The following is an 18344-nucleotide window of genomic DNA, read 5'->3' as shown; positions in this document are numbered from 1 at the left end:
TTACTTTGGTGCGGAGACCCTGAGCAGGCGCTTCTTTTTACATATAAATTGAACTGACGCCTTCGGCTATCTTCCTGCGTCATCATCTTTCGACATAATGTCCGACAAGCTGTCGTCGAACGAGAAAAATGCCTCAGAGTCCAAGATTCATGCCTCTTCCGACGTCGAATCTGCGCACGAGCTGTCTCATGCCGACTACACTAACGGCCAGCAGACGCTTGTTCGTCAGCTCAAGAACCGTCACATTGCTATGATTAGGTGCGTCTAACTCATTTCCTTTAGGCGTTCATGTAACTGACTTTGTATCTACAGTATTGGAGGTTCGTCTCGTACTGTTTTGTTCTCGTTCTATTCCAACATTATGCCACAGGTGTTATCGGTACCGGGTTGTTTTTGGGTACGTGAGATGGCACTCCACATGACGTGTAACTCCACTAAAATTCCTCGCCAGGAACTGCAACATCTTTGATGAATGGCGGGCCAGTTGGTACTTCACTCAATGTCCTCGATCACTGATTACCTCGTCTAACTGATGTTGAAAGGTCTTCTACTTGGCTACATCACTGTTGGAACAATATGCTGGAGTGTCATGGTACGTACATCCCCACGCCTTTTTTTAAAAAAGTTCACCATCTGACCTTCTCGTAGGTCTCCCTAGGGGAGATGGTTGCTTACCTGCCCATTCCTGGTGGTCATATCAAATTGGCCGAGCGTTTCGTTGACCCCGCATTGAGTTTCACAATGGGTTGGAATTACTGGTATGTCGTCCACATGGCAATTCCGCATCAAATATTTATCATGTGGGCAGGTACAATTGGACGATTATCTTGCCCGCCGAACTAAGTGCCGCGGCAATCCTCATTAACTACTGGAACAAGACCGTCAACAATTCAGCATGGATAACAATATGCTTGGTTGTCGTCGTCACAATCAATATGTTCGGCGCTGGGGTATACGGTGAAGCAGAATTTATCTTTGCGTATGCCTTATTTCTCCTCTATTCTTTGGCATCTAAAAATCTTCTAGTTCCATCAAAGTTATCACGATCACGGGTCTCATAATTCTTGGCATCGTCCTCGACCTCGGAGGTAGGGCAACTCCTCTTCTCACGAGAACACTATCCTGACTCATAAATAATAGGCGGTCCTAACCATGACCGGCTTGGTTTCAGGTATTGGAAACACCCAGGTCCATTCGCACAGTATGGAGGCATTGGAGGCGCGGAAGGCCGATTCTTGGGATGGTATAACCTTCTCTAACTCTTACGTCTGAGTCTTCGTTAACATACATCTCAGGTGGTCTGTTATGACCCAGGCAGCCTTTTCTTTCATTGGAACCGAGATTGTCGCTGTAAGTGTTATCGATTACCTTTCGTTTACACTGGTTCTGATCCAACCATTTCCAGATCGCCGCTGGTGAGGCCAAGAACCCCAGGTACTTGCAAGTCGGACATTCGCTGTCTAGTGTCTAATACAATTTACAGACGGAACTTGCCCAAGGCCATCAGAAGAGTCTATATCCGTATTCTTCTGTTCTACATCGGAGGTAAAAACCCAATGGAAATAATTATGCATCTTGACTTACTGAACTATTAATCAGGTACCGCGGTCATCGGTCTCCTCGTGCCATCGACTGATTCAAGACTGAATCTGAGTGATGGTACTGCCGCCTCGTCGCCTTTTGTCATCGCTATCAAGAATGCAGGCATTGGAGGCCTTCCATCTGTAAGTTTACGTGGTAATCATTTGCACCTCGTATTTACATTTACCTCGTAGGTGATCAATGCTGCTCTCTTGACGTCAGCCTGGTCTGCGGCTTCCAGTGATCTATACACCAGCTCTCGAGCTCTCTGTGAGTTTTATATGTGCTGAAAATCATCAATCATGACCTCATCATTCTCTAGACGGTCTCGCTGCTTCTGGCAATGCTCCCAAGATCTTCCTGCGCACGACCCGCAAAGGTCTTCCTTACGTTTCCATTATCTTCTGTTCCCTTTTCGCCACTCTGTCTTATATGGGTGTTAACGAGGGGTCGGGTAAAGTGTTTAATTGGTTTGCCAACATGACTGCTGTAAGTGGGCGTTCCATTCTGGCGGTAACGAAGCTCAAAAATTCATCAGGTTGCCGGTCTGATGACTTGGTTCGGTATCTGCCTCACTTATCTTCGGTTCTACCAGGGTCTGAAAGTCCAAGGCTACGACCGAAGTAAGATGCCGTTCGCGGTCAGATTCCAGCCTTTCCCAGCATGGTACGGCATGATCGCCTCTCTCGTCATTTGCTTCGTGAGTTACAACTGTCTTTTGGTGTTGTATGCACATCTTATGTCATTCTTAGTTGAGTGGATGGAATGTCTTCCTCAAAGGTCACTGGGCGCGAGACACTTTTGTGACGAACTACTTCCCTTTGATGCTCTTCCCCGTACTTTACATCGCCGCCAAATTCTACTACAAAGTGCCTTACGTTCGCGCTCGCGATATGGACTTCGTGACAAACATCGCAGAAATTGAGGCTGACACGTACGTCTACCGGTATCCTTCTCACCGAATCGATCCTGACTAGCTTTACAGTTATGATGAGCCTGCGCCGAGGAATAAGATGGAGGCTTTCTGGCAGTGGCTTGTGAGTTGCTTTTCGTCCCTTTCTGTCGGGTGAACTAACGAAATCATTCAGATGTGATTACGATGTATATCATGATTATTATTACTTAGGTACTTAATGTAGATGCTGTTCTTAAAAAGCATATAATCTGTGCATTTACATCCCTCCGCAATGTATTTTCCAATTGATTTTACAAGAGCAGATGCTAGCAAATAGGCCAGACATAAGTTGAATTGAAATAGTGTAGAACGATGAGTTGCAATACAGAGTAGGAATAATAAAGTCGATCATCAGGCTATTGAATAGTGTGGGAGGAAAATTGTTTGAGATGTGAATGAACAACAGAGTCTATGTAAACGATGATATGCAATTATGTATAGAAAAGAGATATCAAAGGTAGGTACCATACGACCTGTCTATGTTTTGGAGGCGGGGATATGGAGGTTAATCGCTAACAGCAGAATATCAGCTGAGACTTGCAACAGCAATGAATATAATACAGACCTCGATACCAGTTCAAGGCATCGGACGAGGATGGGGCGTCAAAGTACAGTATCGCTTTGTTATCCACCAGCCGGAGGGCTACGAGGGTTTCAAGTCAGGACAACACACCACAAGGTTGCAGATGGAAGGACCAACCGTTTCCGTGAACAATACTGGCAGGTTGCGGCAATGTTTGCATCCTTAGGACTGCCCAAAGATCAACAGAAGACGAAGGGTCTTGTCCATCGGAAGGATCTCGACAGAGAACCAAGAGATCGTTACAGAGGATGCCGACAAGAGGCCGGGGAGTTAATTCGGGCGCTAAGCAGTCAACTTGAACGGTAGAGGCGTCTCCTTGCGAATTTATGGCTTCGAAGGACACGACGGCTTTCCGTACAACCCGTGTCAATAATAGCGGACCGTCCATTATAAGCCGCCTTCATAGAAGTCATCGAAGTTGTCAGTCAATTCGAAATCGTCGATATGATAGACCTACCGATGCGGTTGTACCAACGGACTGGGAAATTTGCCTCGTATTCTTGCCTGCCATTGTACCAACTTTCGTCTTGACTCGGACTCGCGTTTGCCTTCATTCATGTTATTAGCCAAAAGTGAGATTTCGGATAAGGCGCGATCCAGAGGATCTTCCATGAAATCATAGCTAGGCGGTGTGCTTCGAAGTAATTCTTCCAACTGTGAGAGATATGTCAATAAAAGAGTTTCTTAGAATATAAGAACTCACAAGCAACCGATACCGAGGTATGCGTTGTACTGGGAGGAGAAGATATCCTTCTAGGTTCAGCTGCGAGTGTCGTGGACTCATCCGACATCTCTTCAGATAAGTGCGTATCCGCTTCCGTTGGCCACTAGAGAGATTTGGCAATCCGGCTGGACCCGAGCTACTTTCGACGACAATCGGCGATGAAACGGCAGACATTGTCAAGCCAAGACCAACAAGTTGGGCTGTACTTGACGATGGTGACATTGTCGACCCTGGACTGGAGCTCCCAGACGTGTTACGATCTGATGTCCAATACTTGACACGCTGTACGGAATGGTCAAAGTTGCTATGATAACAGTTCAGCACAACGAAGAACTGAAACATGGAAAACGCACTTGATATAACTTGAATACATTTTCATGAAGGCAGCGTGCTTGACGAAAATATTACCAACAGCCTTAGCTACATTCAATGAGAGTTGTCCATCAGCGTCTGCGTCTTGATCTGCTTTGGGCTTCATGAGTGGCGCTGCTGCGACTTCTAGTGACGGTAGAAAACTCTCTTTGTGGAAGGAGAATAGTGCGTCCACCCCGTTGAAAACGACTTTTCGCTCTGATGGAGGAACGACCGTTTCCTTACTGGAGCCGCCAGTAAGCATATTGACAGGGGCACAACCCGGCTTGATGTAGATATCCATGAGTTCCTGCAGTCCCCTCACATACTGTCCGTTCCGTGCTACAGATTCATTAGTGCGAAAGTCATAATGAAACAAGATATATAACGCACGCGACGATTTCACGAATGACCATTGCTCGTTTGCCCTTGTCATCCTTATACACACGTTCTTCGGATGACCCACTATCTGTTGTTGCGACGCTGAGCGTCTGTGCCGCACCCCCACTTCGCATCCCTGCTATCGATTCGCTTGACCGTAGTTGGCCCGAATCTGATGAGACAACTGTGGTTCCACTTAGCGCCATCGAAACTTCCCGGCCATTTTCCACAATAGTAGGGCGTCGTGACCGAGGAATGGTTTCTTCAGAACCAGGGATATTCGTTGCCATAGGTTGTTGTACGGTTCCCAGATCATTCATGTCTTTCAGATACGCCATGACTGAACGAAGAGCCCTCATGTACGCCTCCCGTGCCCTTTCTTCTTCGCGCCGCAGAAGCTTCTCGTGATCGATGACAGGACTGGGGGACCTTATCCGTGTTTCCGGATCGTCGTCGTTTGTGGCTGTCACGCCGGGAATGAATGATGACGGCTCTGGGATAGTGAGGGAGATTGGAGTGTCAAATGGGAGGAAGCTTCGGCGCTTGCTAGATCGTGGGGCGGGGGAAGGTGGCGCTAGAAGGGTAGACGAGGACGCCAGAGAAGGGGGTGCTAATTTGTTCGTTGACGGTAATTCGTGGGCGGGAGGTTCAGAAGACGGGGCGGACGTCGATATAGACGGAGGGGTGAAAGCATCCAAGTTTCCTGTCGTTGAAAACCGCACGTCAATTTGAGGGGATTTGCTCGTGCGATGGAACAAGGGTTGCATGCCGTTGGAAGGTCTAGGCGTTACTCCGGAACTGGAATGTGCGGTGAAGGGACGTGATGGAGAATCGATCTTCATTTTCCCCATCGACATTTTCTTCAAGAACCCCCATCGACTCCCTTTCTCTTTGCTATCTTTAGGAGGACGCGGTCTAACGGTGGCTTTACCATTCAGGTCGTCGTTTGCGAGTTTGGGTGATGACGTGCTATCCGGGACAAAAGACACCCGATTATGTGAGTCATAAGGTTGGTCATCGTCCTCTGAAATATTGTCCCAGAGTGAGGCAGTAAGAGCGGGTCTTGAGCCATTCGACGCGCTGCGTGGGGGACTTCCTAGGGTTGTTGAGGCTCCAAGACTGGCAAAGCGCTTCGTAATAGGACGGTCGGAAGGGCCGGGCTTCGCCAAGAGGTTGTTACTCGATACCGATGTAGCGTAATGAGTCAATGGTAGGCCTTGTTAACGTATTCGCAGGGAGTTCTGGATTAAATGAAGGGGCAGCGGACGCGCCCCTGCGGAGGTCCCCTGCACTTTTCATCTTCCGTATTTCATGATCACCAAAGTACCCTGCATCATCTGACTGTTCAAGCAGCTCAGCACCCGGAGATTCTTCCAATGCGGGACCTGTACTTCTGGCTCGATTTTGGCTGTGAAAAGAACGATTGGGTGTTGTCCGCGTTCTCACCAAAGGCCGCTGAGAATCACCCGAGATGGATGGCAAGGAGGCAGAGTTGGCATGGACCAAGAAGGGTCCTTTAGCAGGAGTAATCGTCTGTTCTTCTTCCTCCAGAGGTAAATTGAATGGTGCAGGTGCAGGCGAGACTGCGCTGGGTGAACCGGAGAAGTCGTCACCGTCCGTGCCGTCCGTTTCGGTACCACTCTGGGTACTGGCTGAAGATAATGGGAACACCGGGGTAGAAAGTGGGTATACGGGCGTCGTTGGGGTCTTTGCCAGCAACGGTTCTACGAGTGCTTTCCATGGACCTTGGAAAGGGTTTCCGTCGACACAGAGAGTCTGCAATGCTGGCAACAGACAAAGCCAACTGGGAAGTGCGTGCATCTTATTTCTGCGGACGCTGATGGTGTGCAATTTATCGAGATCCCCGAGTGGTTCTGGGAGGGTACTTATGCCAGTCGAATCGGCGATGAGGACTCGAAGATTTAACAAATCCGCTAGAAAGACCGGTAAAACGCGTAGTGGATTGGATGCAATATTGAGCTCTTCCAAATTAGCACATAGCGCAAGAACTGGAGGCAGAGCACCGAGGAAGTTGGCTGAGATATCCAGGGCCAAAAGGGTGTTGTAGATTTGGGGGATATTGTTCGTCAGGAAAGCAGGCATAGCGTTCGGATTACCAGATGACCCAACGAGAAGATGGGTAGTCCCTACAACATGTTAATTGAACAAGGTCTCTGGATCACTGAAGGAAGACAGACCTGGTTGGACCGATAACTGCGCGAGAGGGACGTTATCGCCATGAACAATTAACCCACGACCTTCGTCAGCAATTACAGCAGCCGACGTCCTTTCTTCCTTGTCATCTTCGTCATACTCGTCGTCAAGGGCCTGATCATCATCCGTATCTTCCTCACTCATGCCCATTTCGTCCCTTTCGTCGACGGTATGCCATCCCATGTCGTAACTAGGCTTCTCATGCAACCTGGGAACAAAATGGTCGTGGTTGTGGGTGGGAATGTTGTTGCCAACAGAGGAGGAACGGGATCTAAAACTGCCCTCGGACCATCTTGTTGAGCGCTCTGCATGTGCTACAGGGACGCGGGGATGCATTCCTGGCGAAGCTGCAGATAGAACCACATCGCTGCCCAGCAGCTGCACGACAGAATCAGATATAATTCTTCCCGCGGCACTTTCATCGTCCCCTGACGCGACGTGAACGAAATCACCTGAGAGCAATGTACTTCCTGAACTCGTGTAGCCCGATGATCGGGTTGACGAAGAAGAATCTAGGGAGGGTTAGCATAGAGTAAAGCGAGGCAATTGAGTGCCTGAGACGTACCAGAAAGGCCTGGGGGTGGAGAGACGAAATGGTGATGGGGTGGGCGAAACGGATACGGGTCGGGGAAATGTGAAGGATCTGGTAGAAACAAGGACTTTGAAGAGCGCGAACGACCGGAATCCGAAGTGAATGAGGGCTCTCCGTCGGAGACAGAACGAGTGAGATGTTGGTGAAAAGATTGACCAGAAAAGTTGGGAGATGCTGGGGAATTAAGAGATACTATTGATTCTGAAAGATTAGTAGATTGTGAGATATTTGAACGGAGATTCGGGGACCAGTCCGGCTCGATAGGAGAGGAAGCAGTTTGAGCGCGACGAACATAGGTATTTGAGCTCGAGCTCAACGATGGTGAAGAGACTGCGGTCGACGATGGTGCACGAATATAGTCAGGGTCAATATCTGGATTATGGAGGTCGACAAGAGTCAGCGGCGAGGATAACATGAGGGAAGGAAGAGAAGAGAAAGTAAGGTGAGGCAGGGGTGAGCACCAAAATTGGAAAACAGCAGCGTCGCATGGATCAGTTGGGATCAGTCTTTGGCCTGCTTTGCTCTACTTTGCCTCTCTGGGCTTCATCCGGTTGTCCCCAGAATGCTTGATGCCGAATACGAGCACTTACCTCGTTTGCCGGTCTCGTCTTCTCTATCCGTTTCCATCCATGACCTTCGGAACGTTTCCTCTTTCTGCCCTTCCAAGGGCATCGGTGGCAGCGGTTTGTCCAGTTTAAGTATCCGCGCTGTCGCGTCCGTTAGCTCGGCAGATGGGACCAGTGGAGGCGGTAGACGGTGCCAGTGTTCGCTTGTCCTGTCGTCAATGTTTTCTTTCGAATTCTGGAATCTCTGGTGGCACTCACGCCGAGTTATTTCCTTTTTCTGCCGTCGGATCCATTTTTCGGCTTCACTATCGGTTCTGCTCGTGCGCTAGCTGCAGGGGACGTTTAGACCGCGGAAGGCGTCAATAACCTTGTGCTAAACCAATGCCAAGGATCAGCTAAGCAGGCTTTGCTTTGCCATCTTTTGCCTTCGGTTTGTTTAGCCGTATCCCTTCTCCCGGCCTGTACATAACCCTTACAGGATCTTTTCTATATCATGCCGTCAATGGCAATGACAAGCTTCCGTTTCGTCGTCATGAAATACCGAGGGCCTCTCGAACCCAAACCCAAACATCTACATAAGGGGGTGCCTGTCAGAGATCCAACTGTCGTGACTCCTGGTTAGTTAGTTGCCTTCGCATTCAAGGGACTCGCCCCCGGGCCGGAAGCATTTCATTATACCTTCACAACTCCTAGATCGTATTTCTCCAGATGACTATTACCCATCTGTTGGCTATTAACACATCAATTATCCACCTCCACCCCCTGTGTATGTGTTTTATAAAAATACGGCATAACGATGGACGTAGGGTCTCTTGTTCTCCGCCTTACAGCGCCTTACCGCGTCTTTTATTCAGGGTTCGAATGCTTCCGTAGACACTCATTCAAATACTTCAGATGCCACCATTACACTCCCCGAACCGTACCTGATAGATATATTATTGATGGTTACCGGCAACATTCAAGCTGTAATCCCGCATACTGCGGATGCCCGACATGAGATGAGCTTAAAAGTCATACAGGTCTGGTCGGTCTGACTGGAACGCAACCCTCTTCTTTGGCTTCTTTCCCTTCGCAGAGACCTCCCCGCTCATGGGACTCGACGTGTCCATCATTGATGAATTCTGTGCCATTGCCACCGCGAAGCCTTCCATCTGAATTGTGGGCGTGATTGAAGAGGCCACTGGGACTTTCAGATCATCTTCCAAGTGTACATCTACGGCTGCTACTGCCGTTCTCGTAAGTGGAGGCTGATCACGAGTATCATGGTTCATGACACCTTGCATGACTGTTCCGGTGGAGGGTGTTGTCCGCCGTTCTCCGACACCCCCTTCAACATCAAGATGCAACGTTTCGAATACCAGCCGCTTCCTCGTGCACTTAAATGCGAGGTTATTCTCTCCGCCACCCCCAGAAGACGTAGCGGATGATGATAGTCCACGTAACGTGGAAAATTTGTCACTGGGTGAAAGTAACGTGTGTGGCGACGGTAGACTGCGGATCTCGACGAGGCCATGGTGAGAAGGAGAGAGCGCAGTCAAAGCTGGATTGGCTGCAAGGAATGTTGAATTTGATGCAATGAAATACGTCTAGGAGAGACGTAGCTTACCACTAAACGCGGACAAAGTAATTGAACCGTCAACAAACCATCCAAGCTTTTGGGACCAGCCTGGACCATCCCAGAACGGCCTCGAAATATGACATGGGAGGTTGATTGAGGCACATGTATGGGGATGTCTCTTCAAAAGTGTCCGAAAACGATGCAAAAATCGTAATATGACCTAAGAAAGCTGGTCAAAAAGGTCGAAGAATTTAGTGACATAGTTCAGCGTTTACTCTACTGTTCACATCCCCCCATTCGGGAGACCCTAAGGCTTCAATACATATCCGGAGGGGTGTTGACGGAGATCCTGCCCTAATAACTTTCTCGATTTGGCGGAGTACTAAAGTAGAGCATGGGATTGACACATCGTCCATGCCGACGGTACCTACATCGAACAACGAAAGTTGCCCTGAGTGTAGAGCACTGTTGATAATTGAATTCGGTATGCGACAGGTCAGATCAAATGTCGAACAGAATTCCTCGGTTCCAGATCTGTACCACGAAAAATCAGTCTCACATTCAGTCAATCCCTCGAAAAACTCACATACAGAGTGGATGACGGGACCGTAGTCTGGAATGGTTTCATCTGTTCATATCTCCAAGCAATTTTGATTTTTTCGTCTGTAGATTGGCCGGTATCCTCGTCATCATTCATGTTGATTGTATTTACGGGCTCCGGAGAGTTATATTGAATGTTCCCAGAGTTCGGCAGCCACATACAACCCTGGACAAGATTCAACGCATTCTCCGAGATAACGCAGACATTTTGACGAGTGGCAAGACCCTGTGCAATGAAATACTTCTGCACCAATTCTCCGTAGGATGAATGAGGATCGGACGTTTGCACGAGGAGTGAACACGATAAAGGCAAGCCACCGCCTAGGAGATCGTCTAACGAAGGTATACCGGTAGATGTGATGGTAGTAGACGTGGATCCTGGCGACAGACGCGTGCCAGGCAAGGCGACGTGCTTGGATGAGACCTTTTTCTTGAAAGAAGACATCAAAGTGTCCGTGGGAACTTTCAGATCATTGCCATGCATTTGCAATCGCCATGGTACTGCTCTCACTTTCCCCTCACTGCCCTCAGCTTGACCGTGATACTCGACTTATGTCTTCATGCAATTTCTCAAGAATTTGTTCTTGAGGAGATACTACAATTATTGGGATCGTTATCACCATTTCAGGTCCCGAAGCCGGTCGTATCAAGCTAAAGTCGTTGGGAAAGGACTCTTGCATGTAAGTATAGATGTGACCCACGAGTCCTTTGCAACTAACAAGCCAGGTTTTTAACACCTACTGTGCAGCGCATCTGTTCTTCGACTTTGTTGGCCGGCCCTCACTTGTATGTTATGACATTGTTATGTACCGCCTTTCTGATTTGTTTCAACAGACAGGTGGTCCATCGATGCTGCCAACCTTGGCCGTTGCCGATGATGTTGTTATAGAAGATCGTTTATCCTTGCGATTTACTGAAATTTCTCGCGGCGACCTGGTAACAGCCAAATCCCCGTTAGATCCGCTTCGCATTGTCTGCAAACGGATAATTGGGCTTCCTGGCGATGTCATATGTGTTGATCCCACCGGGCAGCTGGCTCCTTCGACCGAGCATGTCGTTGTTCCCAGCGGCCATGTCTGGCTTAGTGGAGACAATTTTTCTCATTCGCGCGACTCACGGAGTTATGGGCCTGTTCCAATAGCCTTGATACAGGGCAAGGTGCGAGCCAAGGCGAGTCTGTCGATCTTAGGGCGCTTTCTCTTCCTCATGCTCCACATGCAGATCCAGCCACTGAGAGGCTTTACGATATACCATAACCCTGTAACGTATCTGGACTGAGAATCTTCCACTCTGCGCCAGAGATTAGTTACTGGAGGCTGTCTAAGCTTCTGATACAGGTTTACAATGTCCGGTGCGTTCCAGGCTTACTCGCCTCGCTTGGAGCAGCAAAGCATCCGTCCTGTGGTGAAGTAAACGATTTCATAACTGTGAACAACACGCGCCTAATCTACAATTAAGCCATTAATAGCCTACATGCTCACTAGTACCCGCCCGCGATATGAATGACCGATCATCTTGAAAAATTCATGTTATATCCACCTTGTCCGTTAGGTACAAACTGGAAATTGTCAGTAGATAGACCGAATTTTCCTTTAGTTCGGGTCTTAGTACAGCATTTACTATCGCAAGGTTCGACGCACCTAGGACACTATTGCCAAGGCCTTTGAGTTTGTCTAGCATTTCTGCTGTTTCTCGCTTTTGCGTATCATCTAATCTAGGTTTCAGACGCTGCAAGTTTCGCTCTGTTTCCTTGATCTGGGGAGAATTTGGCGGCAAGAGCTTGAGAAGCGCGTTATAATCTTTCGGAACGTATCATTAAGGTGCTAAATTTCCAAAAATTAGGCATCATACCTTCTTGTGCAGAAGCAAGCGAGGCCCAAGAACCGATTTGGTCATTAGATGCGGCGCGTCGTTGAAGTGCCTTTATATATTTGGGGTCATCGATGAGTGCTGAAATAATGAGTGTTAGCAACAACTTGTATTGGTAAAGTACAGGGAGATTTACCTTGAGAACATGCCTCGACGGCTTGCTTAAGTTCGCTCTGACGTTATCCTTCTGCGTGAGCTAGATATTCACCAATATGATTATTTAGATAAGAACGCACCATTTTCACGAAACATGCTCCTATATTTGCATTCAACACTGCTCGTGCTCTGGCACACTCTCTGTCCGTCTCTGTATCTGTGTCTGCCTCTGCCTCTGTGTTGTCGGGAGTTACGGCTAACTCCACTTTGTCGTTGGTCTCCTCGTCTCGATCACTTTCCGTGCTTGATAAAAGATCCTCTGGCGACTCGGAAACATTCTTCTTTTTGCGCTTTGGAAGATGACCAAGTCCAGATTGATAGGCGACGAGGGCTTCATTCCATTGGTGCTGGCGAAAGTGATCGTTTCCTTCAAGCTTCAGTTCCTCCGCGTATCGAAGACTTTTCTGCAAGTAAGATATGAAAAGAATCATCACTTAGCAAATTATTCCACGAACTTTGACACTATTGGCGTCTTGTTCTATGCTTGAAGCTGTATTTGTACTGGACGATGGGGTTGAGTCGAGGTCAGCCATCGGGCGTTGCCGACGACTCTTGACCATAATAGGGCGACGTATCTCGCGTGGCACAACAGATTGAAATCCAAGACTGTTTCGAGTCATATTTTTTTTCCTTAATCGTTTACCATCTCATCCAAAATGTCCAAGCCCTGCTTCTGGCTTCGCTGCGAAAAGAAGGAGTTCGAGCGCCGAGCTGCGCTGACGCCGACTACATCCAAAAAGCTCATCGATGCCGGGTTCGAAATATTTGTCGAAAGAGACGAACAACGTATCTTCGATGATTCTGAATACGAAGCGTTAGTGAAGATGTTGTATTTTTGTACCCACGTAACTCACTACCGTGATAGTGTTGGATGCAAGCTAGTGGATAACAATACTTGGCCATCAGCGCCAGTGAACATACCAATCATTGGATTGAAAGAGCTCCCCGTGTCCACAGACCCCCTCCCACATACTCATATCCAGTTTGCTCACTGTTACAAGCAACAAGCTGGGTGGATTGATGTATTGTCGCGTTTCCAAAGAGGTGGAGGAGCCCTGTACGACCTAGAGTTCTTGAATGATGCCAATGGCCGACGGGTCGCGGCCTTTGGTTACCACGCTGGCTTCGCAGGGGCTGCTGCTGGTGCCCTTGCGGTGGCGTCGCAGAGAAAGGGCGAAAAGCTTGGTCTTCTCAAGCCTTTCGAAAATGAAGATGCGATGATAAGCACTGTCAAGACCGCTTTGGGTGGTAGTGGCAAGGGTGTCAAGGCCTTGGTCATTGGCGCCTTGGGACGGTGTGGACGCGGCGCGGTTGACCTCTTCAGGAAGATTGGTTTAGACGAGTATGCATATCCTTACGGTTCTGTCGCTAGGACTGACTTTCTCATCAAGGGACGATATTCTCAAGTGGGACATGGAGGAAACCGCCAAGGGTGGCCCCTTCCCCGAGATTCTTGACGTCGACATCTTCGTCAACTGTATCTATCTCAGCTCCAAAATTCCCTCGTTCTTGACTCGTGAACAAATCATCTCTGCCGGAAAAGGTCGCCGGTTGTCGATCGTTGTCGATGTCAGCTGTGATACTACCAACCCCTTCAACCCAATTCCCATATACACGATTAATACGACGTTCTCTTCACCCACAGTACCTGTCGATGTTGGGTAAGTTTATGTATGGATACGTCCACGAGATATGGTATCCTGACCCCCTCAATCTTTCCAGGGATGAGAATCCGCCTCTGTCCGTGATATCTATTGATCACTTGCCTACCTTGCTTCCACGAGAAGCTTCGGAGCAGTTCAGTTCGGACCTTCTTCCCTCCTTGCTACAGTTCCCTGACCGGGAGGCCGCGCGAGTGTGGACTGAGGCCAAGGCGCTTTTTGACAAGAAAGTTGCAGAGGCCGTCGAAGCGACTAAGCTGTAGACAAATTATGAGGTGGTTTTAGAAGGTTTTTAGACAGTAAAATACGGCTTGAATTGTTGAAAAGTCAGCAGACAAATATTGTGGACGATGCCAAGACATAAACGTTCTGATGTACTGATGGTTGTAACCGACACCCCGATGAGGTTCATTTAGATGTTGCTAGTAGTGCTCATATGTGCTAGCAGTTCCGGAGATCAGGATATATATACAGAAGGATCAGATTGAATCCAAGCATCGGTATAGGTAGTCGCAAGGGGAACGGATGATACATTGGCGAGATGTAGAGCGGGGAGAAGGTTGCTAAGGAGGACATGCCGAAGATAAATATTTAATGGCAGCTGAGCTCAACTTGGAAATTGTTTTGTTCGCAGCCAGCCTGCGTGCGTGCAGTTTGATATCTTTCTCTTCTTACTCTTTTGTCCTCTAAGGGCCATCTTTTCCTCTCCTTCCTTCGCCAGTGCAATTCTCTAGAAGATTACGCCGGTGCTGGTCGCCTACCTTTGTATTCAAGCAGACCTATACGTTCTTTTGTCATGGCTATCGCTGTACCCCTTCCACAGATATCCATATCTCCTGCACCGCCGCAGGAAGAATCGGAAGAGCCTTTTTCTCCCTTCGCATGGGCCACGGTCTCTCCTGATGGCGAGAAAGATAGCTTCAGGCCCAGTCATCTGAGCCCACCACCGGCCAACGGGCGCTTCGTCAGGCAATTGTCCCCGCTTCGTCCTCTGGAGGCGCCAGTGTCAGGAAAGGGTCTGGAGCGTGGTCGCTTTGAAGCATTGCTGAGGGCATCGAGGGAGAGGAACAAAGCTGCGAGTGCGAAGAAGACTGACCTTCGCAAGGAGGTCGCTCTGAAGGCACATAGGAACAAGCAATGTATGTTTTATCGCGTCACTAGAACAAATACAACATACTAATCTTACCTTCTAGTTGAACGCCGGGCGCTCTTTCTGTCTAAAATCCTTGCGCCGCCGTCGCCTACGGCAACGTCTCTTCCAAAGACACCACCAGAGTCTCCCGCCATTTTCCATTATACGCTTCCTTCTCCAGGTCTCGTGTCACCTCTTGCACTCTTTGATTCCTTAAATAACGATAAATCTGGGACTGGTCCCTTGACGTATCCGAGAGAACCTTGGATTGAACAGGTGGATTTCCGACTTCCGAGTCCACCCAAGGATGGCCTCACGAGCAGTGGACCCGCCATGACTGCTATTCATGAACCCCAACCCCCGATGCCTTTACCATCTTTGGATCAGATTTCGGCCCGTCTTAGCACACAGAGGCTTCCCAGCTCTGAGGGCAATTCCAACGGTCGTGCTAACAGACTCCCTGCCTTTTTGACCCAGCCACGTCAACCTGCGATTGTCGTAGAGCGCCCCACATTGTCTGTTGGTAGACTTCAGATGCCAGTCAACACCTCCCGAACATCGTTTACTGAGCAAAAGAATTCCCTCCCGCCTACATCTCTCAGCTCTCCCGCTCTCGAAATCAAGACCATTCGGGTTCCCCGCACGGCACGCGTATCCCAAACACAGTTATCTGAGTCCAATCTTCTTGCTCTAGATTCGCGGGAGCGTCGAGCGAAGGACATGCTTTCCACGCTTCGCCGTCGAACCCTACCAACGGAAATTTCCATTGGTGCACAAGATATGGACTCAGAGGAAAGAAAGTGGAGACGCCACAGTGCTCCTGCTGATCTTACCCCAAGCAAACCCCGGTCTGGTTTCGAGCATCCAGTTCTTCTCTTACCAGGCGGATTCTAGGACTCTTCTTCAAGTATTACTACTACGTTCTTTACGTCACTTTTATCTTCGTTCTTTGGGATTTCGAGGAGTCACGTCTTTATTTCCCTTTTCTTCTCTCTTCGCACATTGTATAATATTAGCCCCGTCTTCGTTGTTGTGTTTCTATTTACTCTTTACTTTACTATTACTTGTGACAAGTTTGTATCCTCACAACCGGACATTCGTTACCTCCATTATCGATGACATGTGGACAAGACTGTTATTCATATAACCTAGTACTTAGCAGGGCGCGGCGCTTATGTACTGTTGAACCGGTGTTGTACTGGTTTACGGGCAGGTCCTAGTATTATTAATACAGAATAGAATTGTCCAATGCAACATGATGTTTCTACACTCATCAATCCAAGTTTTTAGATCGTCCATCCATGCCATACAACATACGATTTACAGTGCATATGCGCAGTGATGATTGCAATATAAATACACGTGTTTATGGGAGCCTTGCACTGTAAAAGTGCTGTTCTTGCGGTGGAATTGGATCAGGCGTGGGAGGTCTTCCTCTTATGCGTGTGAGAACGTCAAGTCGCCGTCCTGTGCAATTCATTTATCAATGACGGTAATGTCACGGTCAGGGGGGGGAAACGCACGATAGTCTACCCGGAGATTGTCGTCCGCGTTCTCTTCATCCGAGTCCAGTAAAGGATCGGAGTTTAGAGCCATATGGAAGGCCTCTGTATTACATCAATCATAATGCCATTGAGATTGCCAGGTGGCTCCATCACTTACGCTGAACGATTGATCGACCTTCTTCTTGCCTCGAAATAGGTGCACTATAGGTACGAGTATGGGACCGGGGCATGATGGGAATCGTGTGGTGTCGTGGCAGGGGTTGCTGCTGTTGAGGTGGTTGACGGTGTCGAATATACTGTGGTGGGGCCACTGGGGGCTGATTTTGCTGGTGTGGTTCTGTTTGATGTCGACGACTATGATGGGGATCTGGAAGTAACAATGGGGCGTCTGTGAGAGGCGTATAATCGTCTGCCGTGCGAACGGACGTGATAGAACTCACCTTGCTCATTCACCTCGCGCGATGGCGTCGGCTCACGCCCTGGGACGTAAAACATGAATGGGGCTTCGTCTCGGTTAGGTTCTTGACCTGCTCGATGTCCCATCGAGGGTGTCGCCTCTGGCGCGGCTGCGGACAGCAAAGTCAGCTCAAAACCCAGTACGTAAAAAGGCGAGATGTTACCAGGAACGAAGTGTGGTGCCGCAGGCTTTGCCTTTTTATCACTTTCCATCGACGAGACCAATTTGTGAAGGAAAATGTTCCGTTGGTTCGACATCATGTTTCCCCATATGATCTCGTCCTCGGTGTCCACATTCTCCCTCGAAGCTTCTCTTTGGCTCAACGGCCGCAGATACGGTGCCATATTGGGGTGCTTCCGCGAATAATCGTCATCGAAAGGATTAGGACCTGCAGGGGATTCAAGGTAGTGATACATAAACCATAGAAAAGCTCTAGCTCGATCTGCAGAGGCCAACGGCTTGGGCAGAAAGAAATCTAAAAAGTTAACTGTTCCATCGAAATGAACGCGGGCCAAAGGCTGTAAGATATCGAGTGAACAGATGTTCTAGAACCAAGAAACTGAACGTACGGCCGCATGATTGGACAGAACAAAGACCAAGTTTACGACACTCGTCGGAGGTCGTTTCCCCGATCGCTAACAAGTTCAGTGAATCAGCAGCCGAACACATGCTCGAGTTTAAAACAGCCACGGACCAGTTTGAGAAGAATCTCGTCCGGGCTGGAAGGAGGCAAAGTTTTGAGTTCAGATGGGAGTAACGCGGCCTTGAGACAATTCTTAATACGCGGTGCATCTTGAGCATTTCCGTCGGTCTTTTGGAGTGAGGGAACGGGGTGGTATGTTCGCAAAGCAGTTTTCATTTCTGGAAAGACTACAACACATATATGGTCAGATCAATTTAGATCAAAGACAGGTATAGGAAGCTTACAGGCCATTGTGGTGTTTATTCTTCCGACATTAGTGAGGAGGCATATCTTGGCGAATTCGAGAGCGAAGGCGGGGGTCTCGACCATCTTCTCTTTCAGGACCTTTGAGCATTTGCTCGAGTTGTAGAGGGCATTGATGTAGAGATCTTTGAAGGCGAGTTTGGAGGCCTTTCCAGGAGTCTGGGGAGTGAAGACGGCAGTATGGTCGGAGAAAATATGATTGAGGAGATCGTACTGCACGTCCTCGCGCGTGAGAGACTCTGCGTCATTACGTTTAATGGGAAGGGCCTTCCGACTAAGGTAACCGACGCTACGACGGGACTCGTGAGCCGAAAAATACGGAAGATGAGGGAAACAAAAACAAAGGACATACGGAGGAATTGGATCTGGGGGCCACGAAGATGAGGAGGATGGAGGAGGAGCAGATGTGGATGCCATGAAGAAAGAACAGGAAGTGACACGAGGCAAGAAGGCACACGCGGCAGATGAGAATACAAAGTTTGGGCCGTAAAGATGGACGGTGAGAGAAGCCTC

General features: G+C 48.7%; 8 protein-coding genes across 8 annotated transcripts; 4 read left to right on the top strand and 4 right to left on the bottom strand.

Moving 5' to 3' along the window:
• Positions 1 to 26: 26 nt before the first annotated feature.
• Positions 27 to 2692, top strand: EV420DRAFT_1514089 (amino acid permease). Its single transcript, XM_060471793.1, has 18 exons — positions 27 to 258; positions 313 to 320; positions 371 to 397; positions 452 to 487; positions 543 to 592; positions 649 to 758; positions 809 to 979; positions 1027 to 1088; positions 1141 to 1243; positions 1296 to 1350; positions 1406 to 1434; positions 1484 to 1545; positions 1600 to 1724; positions 1776 to 1851; positions 1904 to 2070; positions 2120 to 2281; positions 2334 to 2515; positions 2567 to 2692. Exons 1-18 carry the CDS (start codon positions 98 to 100, stop codon positions 2649 to 2651), a joined length of 1671 nt encoding a protein of 556 aa, XP_060336427.1. The 5' UTR covers positions 27 to 97; the 3' UTR covers positions 2652 to 2692.
• Positions 2693 to 3013: 321 nt separating this feature from the next.
• EV420DRAFT_1475521 (uncharacterized protein) lies at positions 3014 to 8240 on the bottom strand (the record flags this gene model as incomplete). Its single annotated transcript, XM_060469281.1, is given in 13 exon segments — positions 3014 to 3048; positions 3102 to 3179; positions 3210 to 3517; positions 3577 to 3773; positions 3823 to 4147; positions 4197 to 4504; positions 4524 to 4536; positions 4588 to 5791; positions 5868 to 6722; positions 6774 to 7301; positions 7355 to 7753; positions 7972 to 8156; positions 8206 to 8240. The coding sequence occupies 13 exon segments, from the start codon at positions 8238 to 8240 to the stop codon at positions 3014 to 3016; spliced, it is 4470 nt and encodes a 1489-aa protein (XP_060336426.1).
• A 711-nt stretch (positions 8241 to 8951) lies between these two features.
• Positions 8952 to 10550, bottom strand: EV420DRAFT_1637516 (PAXNEB-domain-containing protein; the record flags this gene model as incomplete). Its single annotated transcript, XM_060476712.1, has 4 exons — positions 8952 to 9533; positions 9592 to 9725; positions 9786 to 10039; positions 10096 to 10550. 4 exons carry the CDS (start codon positions 10548 to 10550, stop codon positions 8952 to 8954), a joined length of 1425 nt encoding a protein of 474 aa, XP_060336425.1.
• A 404-nt stretch (positions 10551 to 10954) lies between these two features.
• On the top strand, positions 10955 to 11383 carry EV420DRAFT_1262646 (signal peptidase I family protein; the record flags this gene model as incomplete). Its single annotated transcript, XM_060467132.1, has 1 exon — positions 10955 to 11383. The coding sequence occupies one exon, from the start codon at positions 10955 to 10957 to the stop codon at positions 11381 to 11383; it is 429 nt and encodes a 142-aa protein (XP_060336424.1).
• A 112-nt stretch (positions 11384 to 11495) lies between these two features.
• EV420DRAFT_1719418 (TPR-like protein) lies at positions 11496 to 12669 on the bottom strand. The gene is made up of 6 exons (XM_060479738.1): positions 12586 to 12669; positions 12211 to 12534; positions 12111 to 12147; positions 11957 to 12055; positions 11746 to 11904; positions 11496 to 11695 (listed from the first exon to the last, which is right to left on the bottom strand). Exons 1-6 carry the CDS (start codon positions 12661 to 12663, stop codon positions 11616 to 11618), a joined length of 777 nt encoding a protein of 258 aa, XP_060336423.1. The 5' UTR covers positions 12664 to 12669; the 3' UTR covers positions 11496 to 11615.
• On the top strand, positions 12665 to 14392 carry EV420DRAFT_1627142 (uncharacterized protein). Its single transcript, XM_060476031.1, has 4 exons — positions 12665 to 12944; positions 12996 to 13472; positions 13522 to 13791; positions 13853 to 14392. The coding sequence occupies exons 1-4, from the start codon at positions 12787 to 12789 to the stop codon at positions 14052 to 14054; spliced, it is 1107 nt and encodes a 368-aa protein (XP_060336422.1). The 5' UTR covers positions 12665 to 12786; the 3' UTR covers positions 14055 to 14392.
• Positions 14393 to 16193, top strand: EV420DRAFT_1744484 (uncharacterized protein). Its single transcript, XM_060480102.1, has 2 exons — positions 14393 to 14930; positions 14985 to 16193. The coding sequence occupies exons 1-2, from the start codon at positions 14588 to 14590 to the stop codon at positions 15815 to 15817; spliced, it is 1176 nt and encodes a 391-aa protein (XP_060336421.1). The 5' UTR covers positions 14393 to 14587; the 3' UTR covers positions 15818 to 16193.
• A 96-nt stretch (positions 16194 to 16289) lies between these two features.
• EV420DRAFT_1637511 (uncharacterized protein) lies at positions 16290 to 18248 on the bottom strand (the record flags this gene model as incomplete). Its single annotated transcript, XM_060476711.1, has 9 exons — positions 16290 to 16390; positions 16447 to 16530; positions 16586 to 16816; positions 16869 to 16994; positions 17049 to 17403; positions 17455 to 17520; positions 17580 to 17755; positions 17813 to 18120; positions 18184 to 18248. The coding sequence occupies 9 exons, from the start codon at positions 18246 to 18248 to the stop codon at positions 16290 to 16292; spliced, it is 1512 nt and encodes a 503-aa protein (XP_060336420.1).
• Between the last annotated feature and the right edge of the window lie 96 nt (positions 18249 to 18344).

This window comes from Desarmillaria tabescens (assembly GCF_030435595.1).
Source record: "Desarmillaria tabescens strain CCBAS 213 chromosome Unknown EV420scaffold_5, whole genome shotgun sequence".
In the NCBI taxonomy this organism is placed as follows: domain Eukaryota; kingdom Fungi; phylum Basidiomycota; class Agaricomycetes; order Agaricales; family Physalacriaceae; genus Desarmillaria; species Desarmillaria tabescens.
Note: the sequence above shows the minus strand (reverse complement) of the source record. Positions and strands in the feature narration are given on the sequence as shown.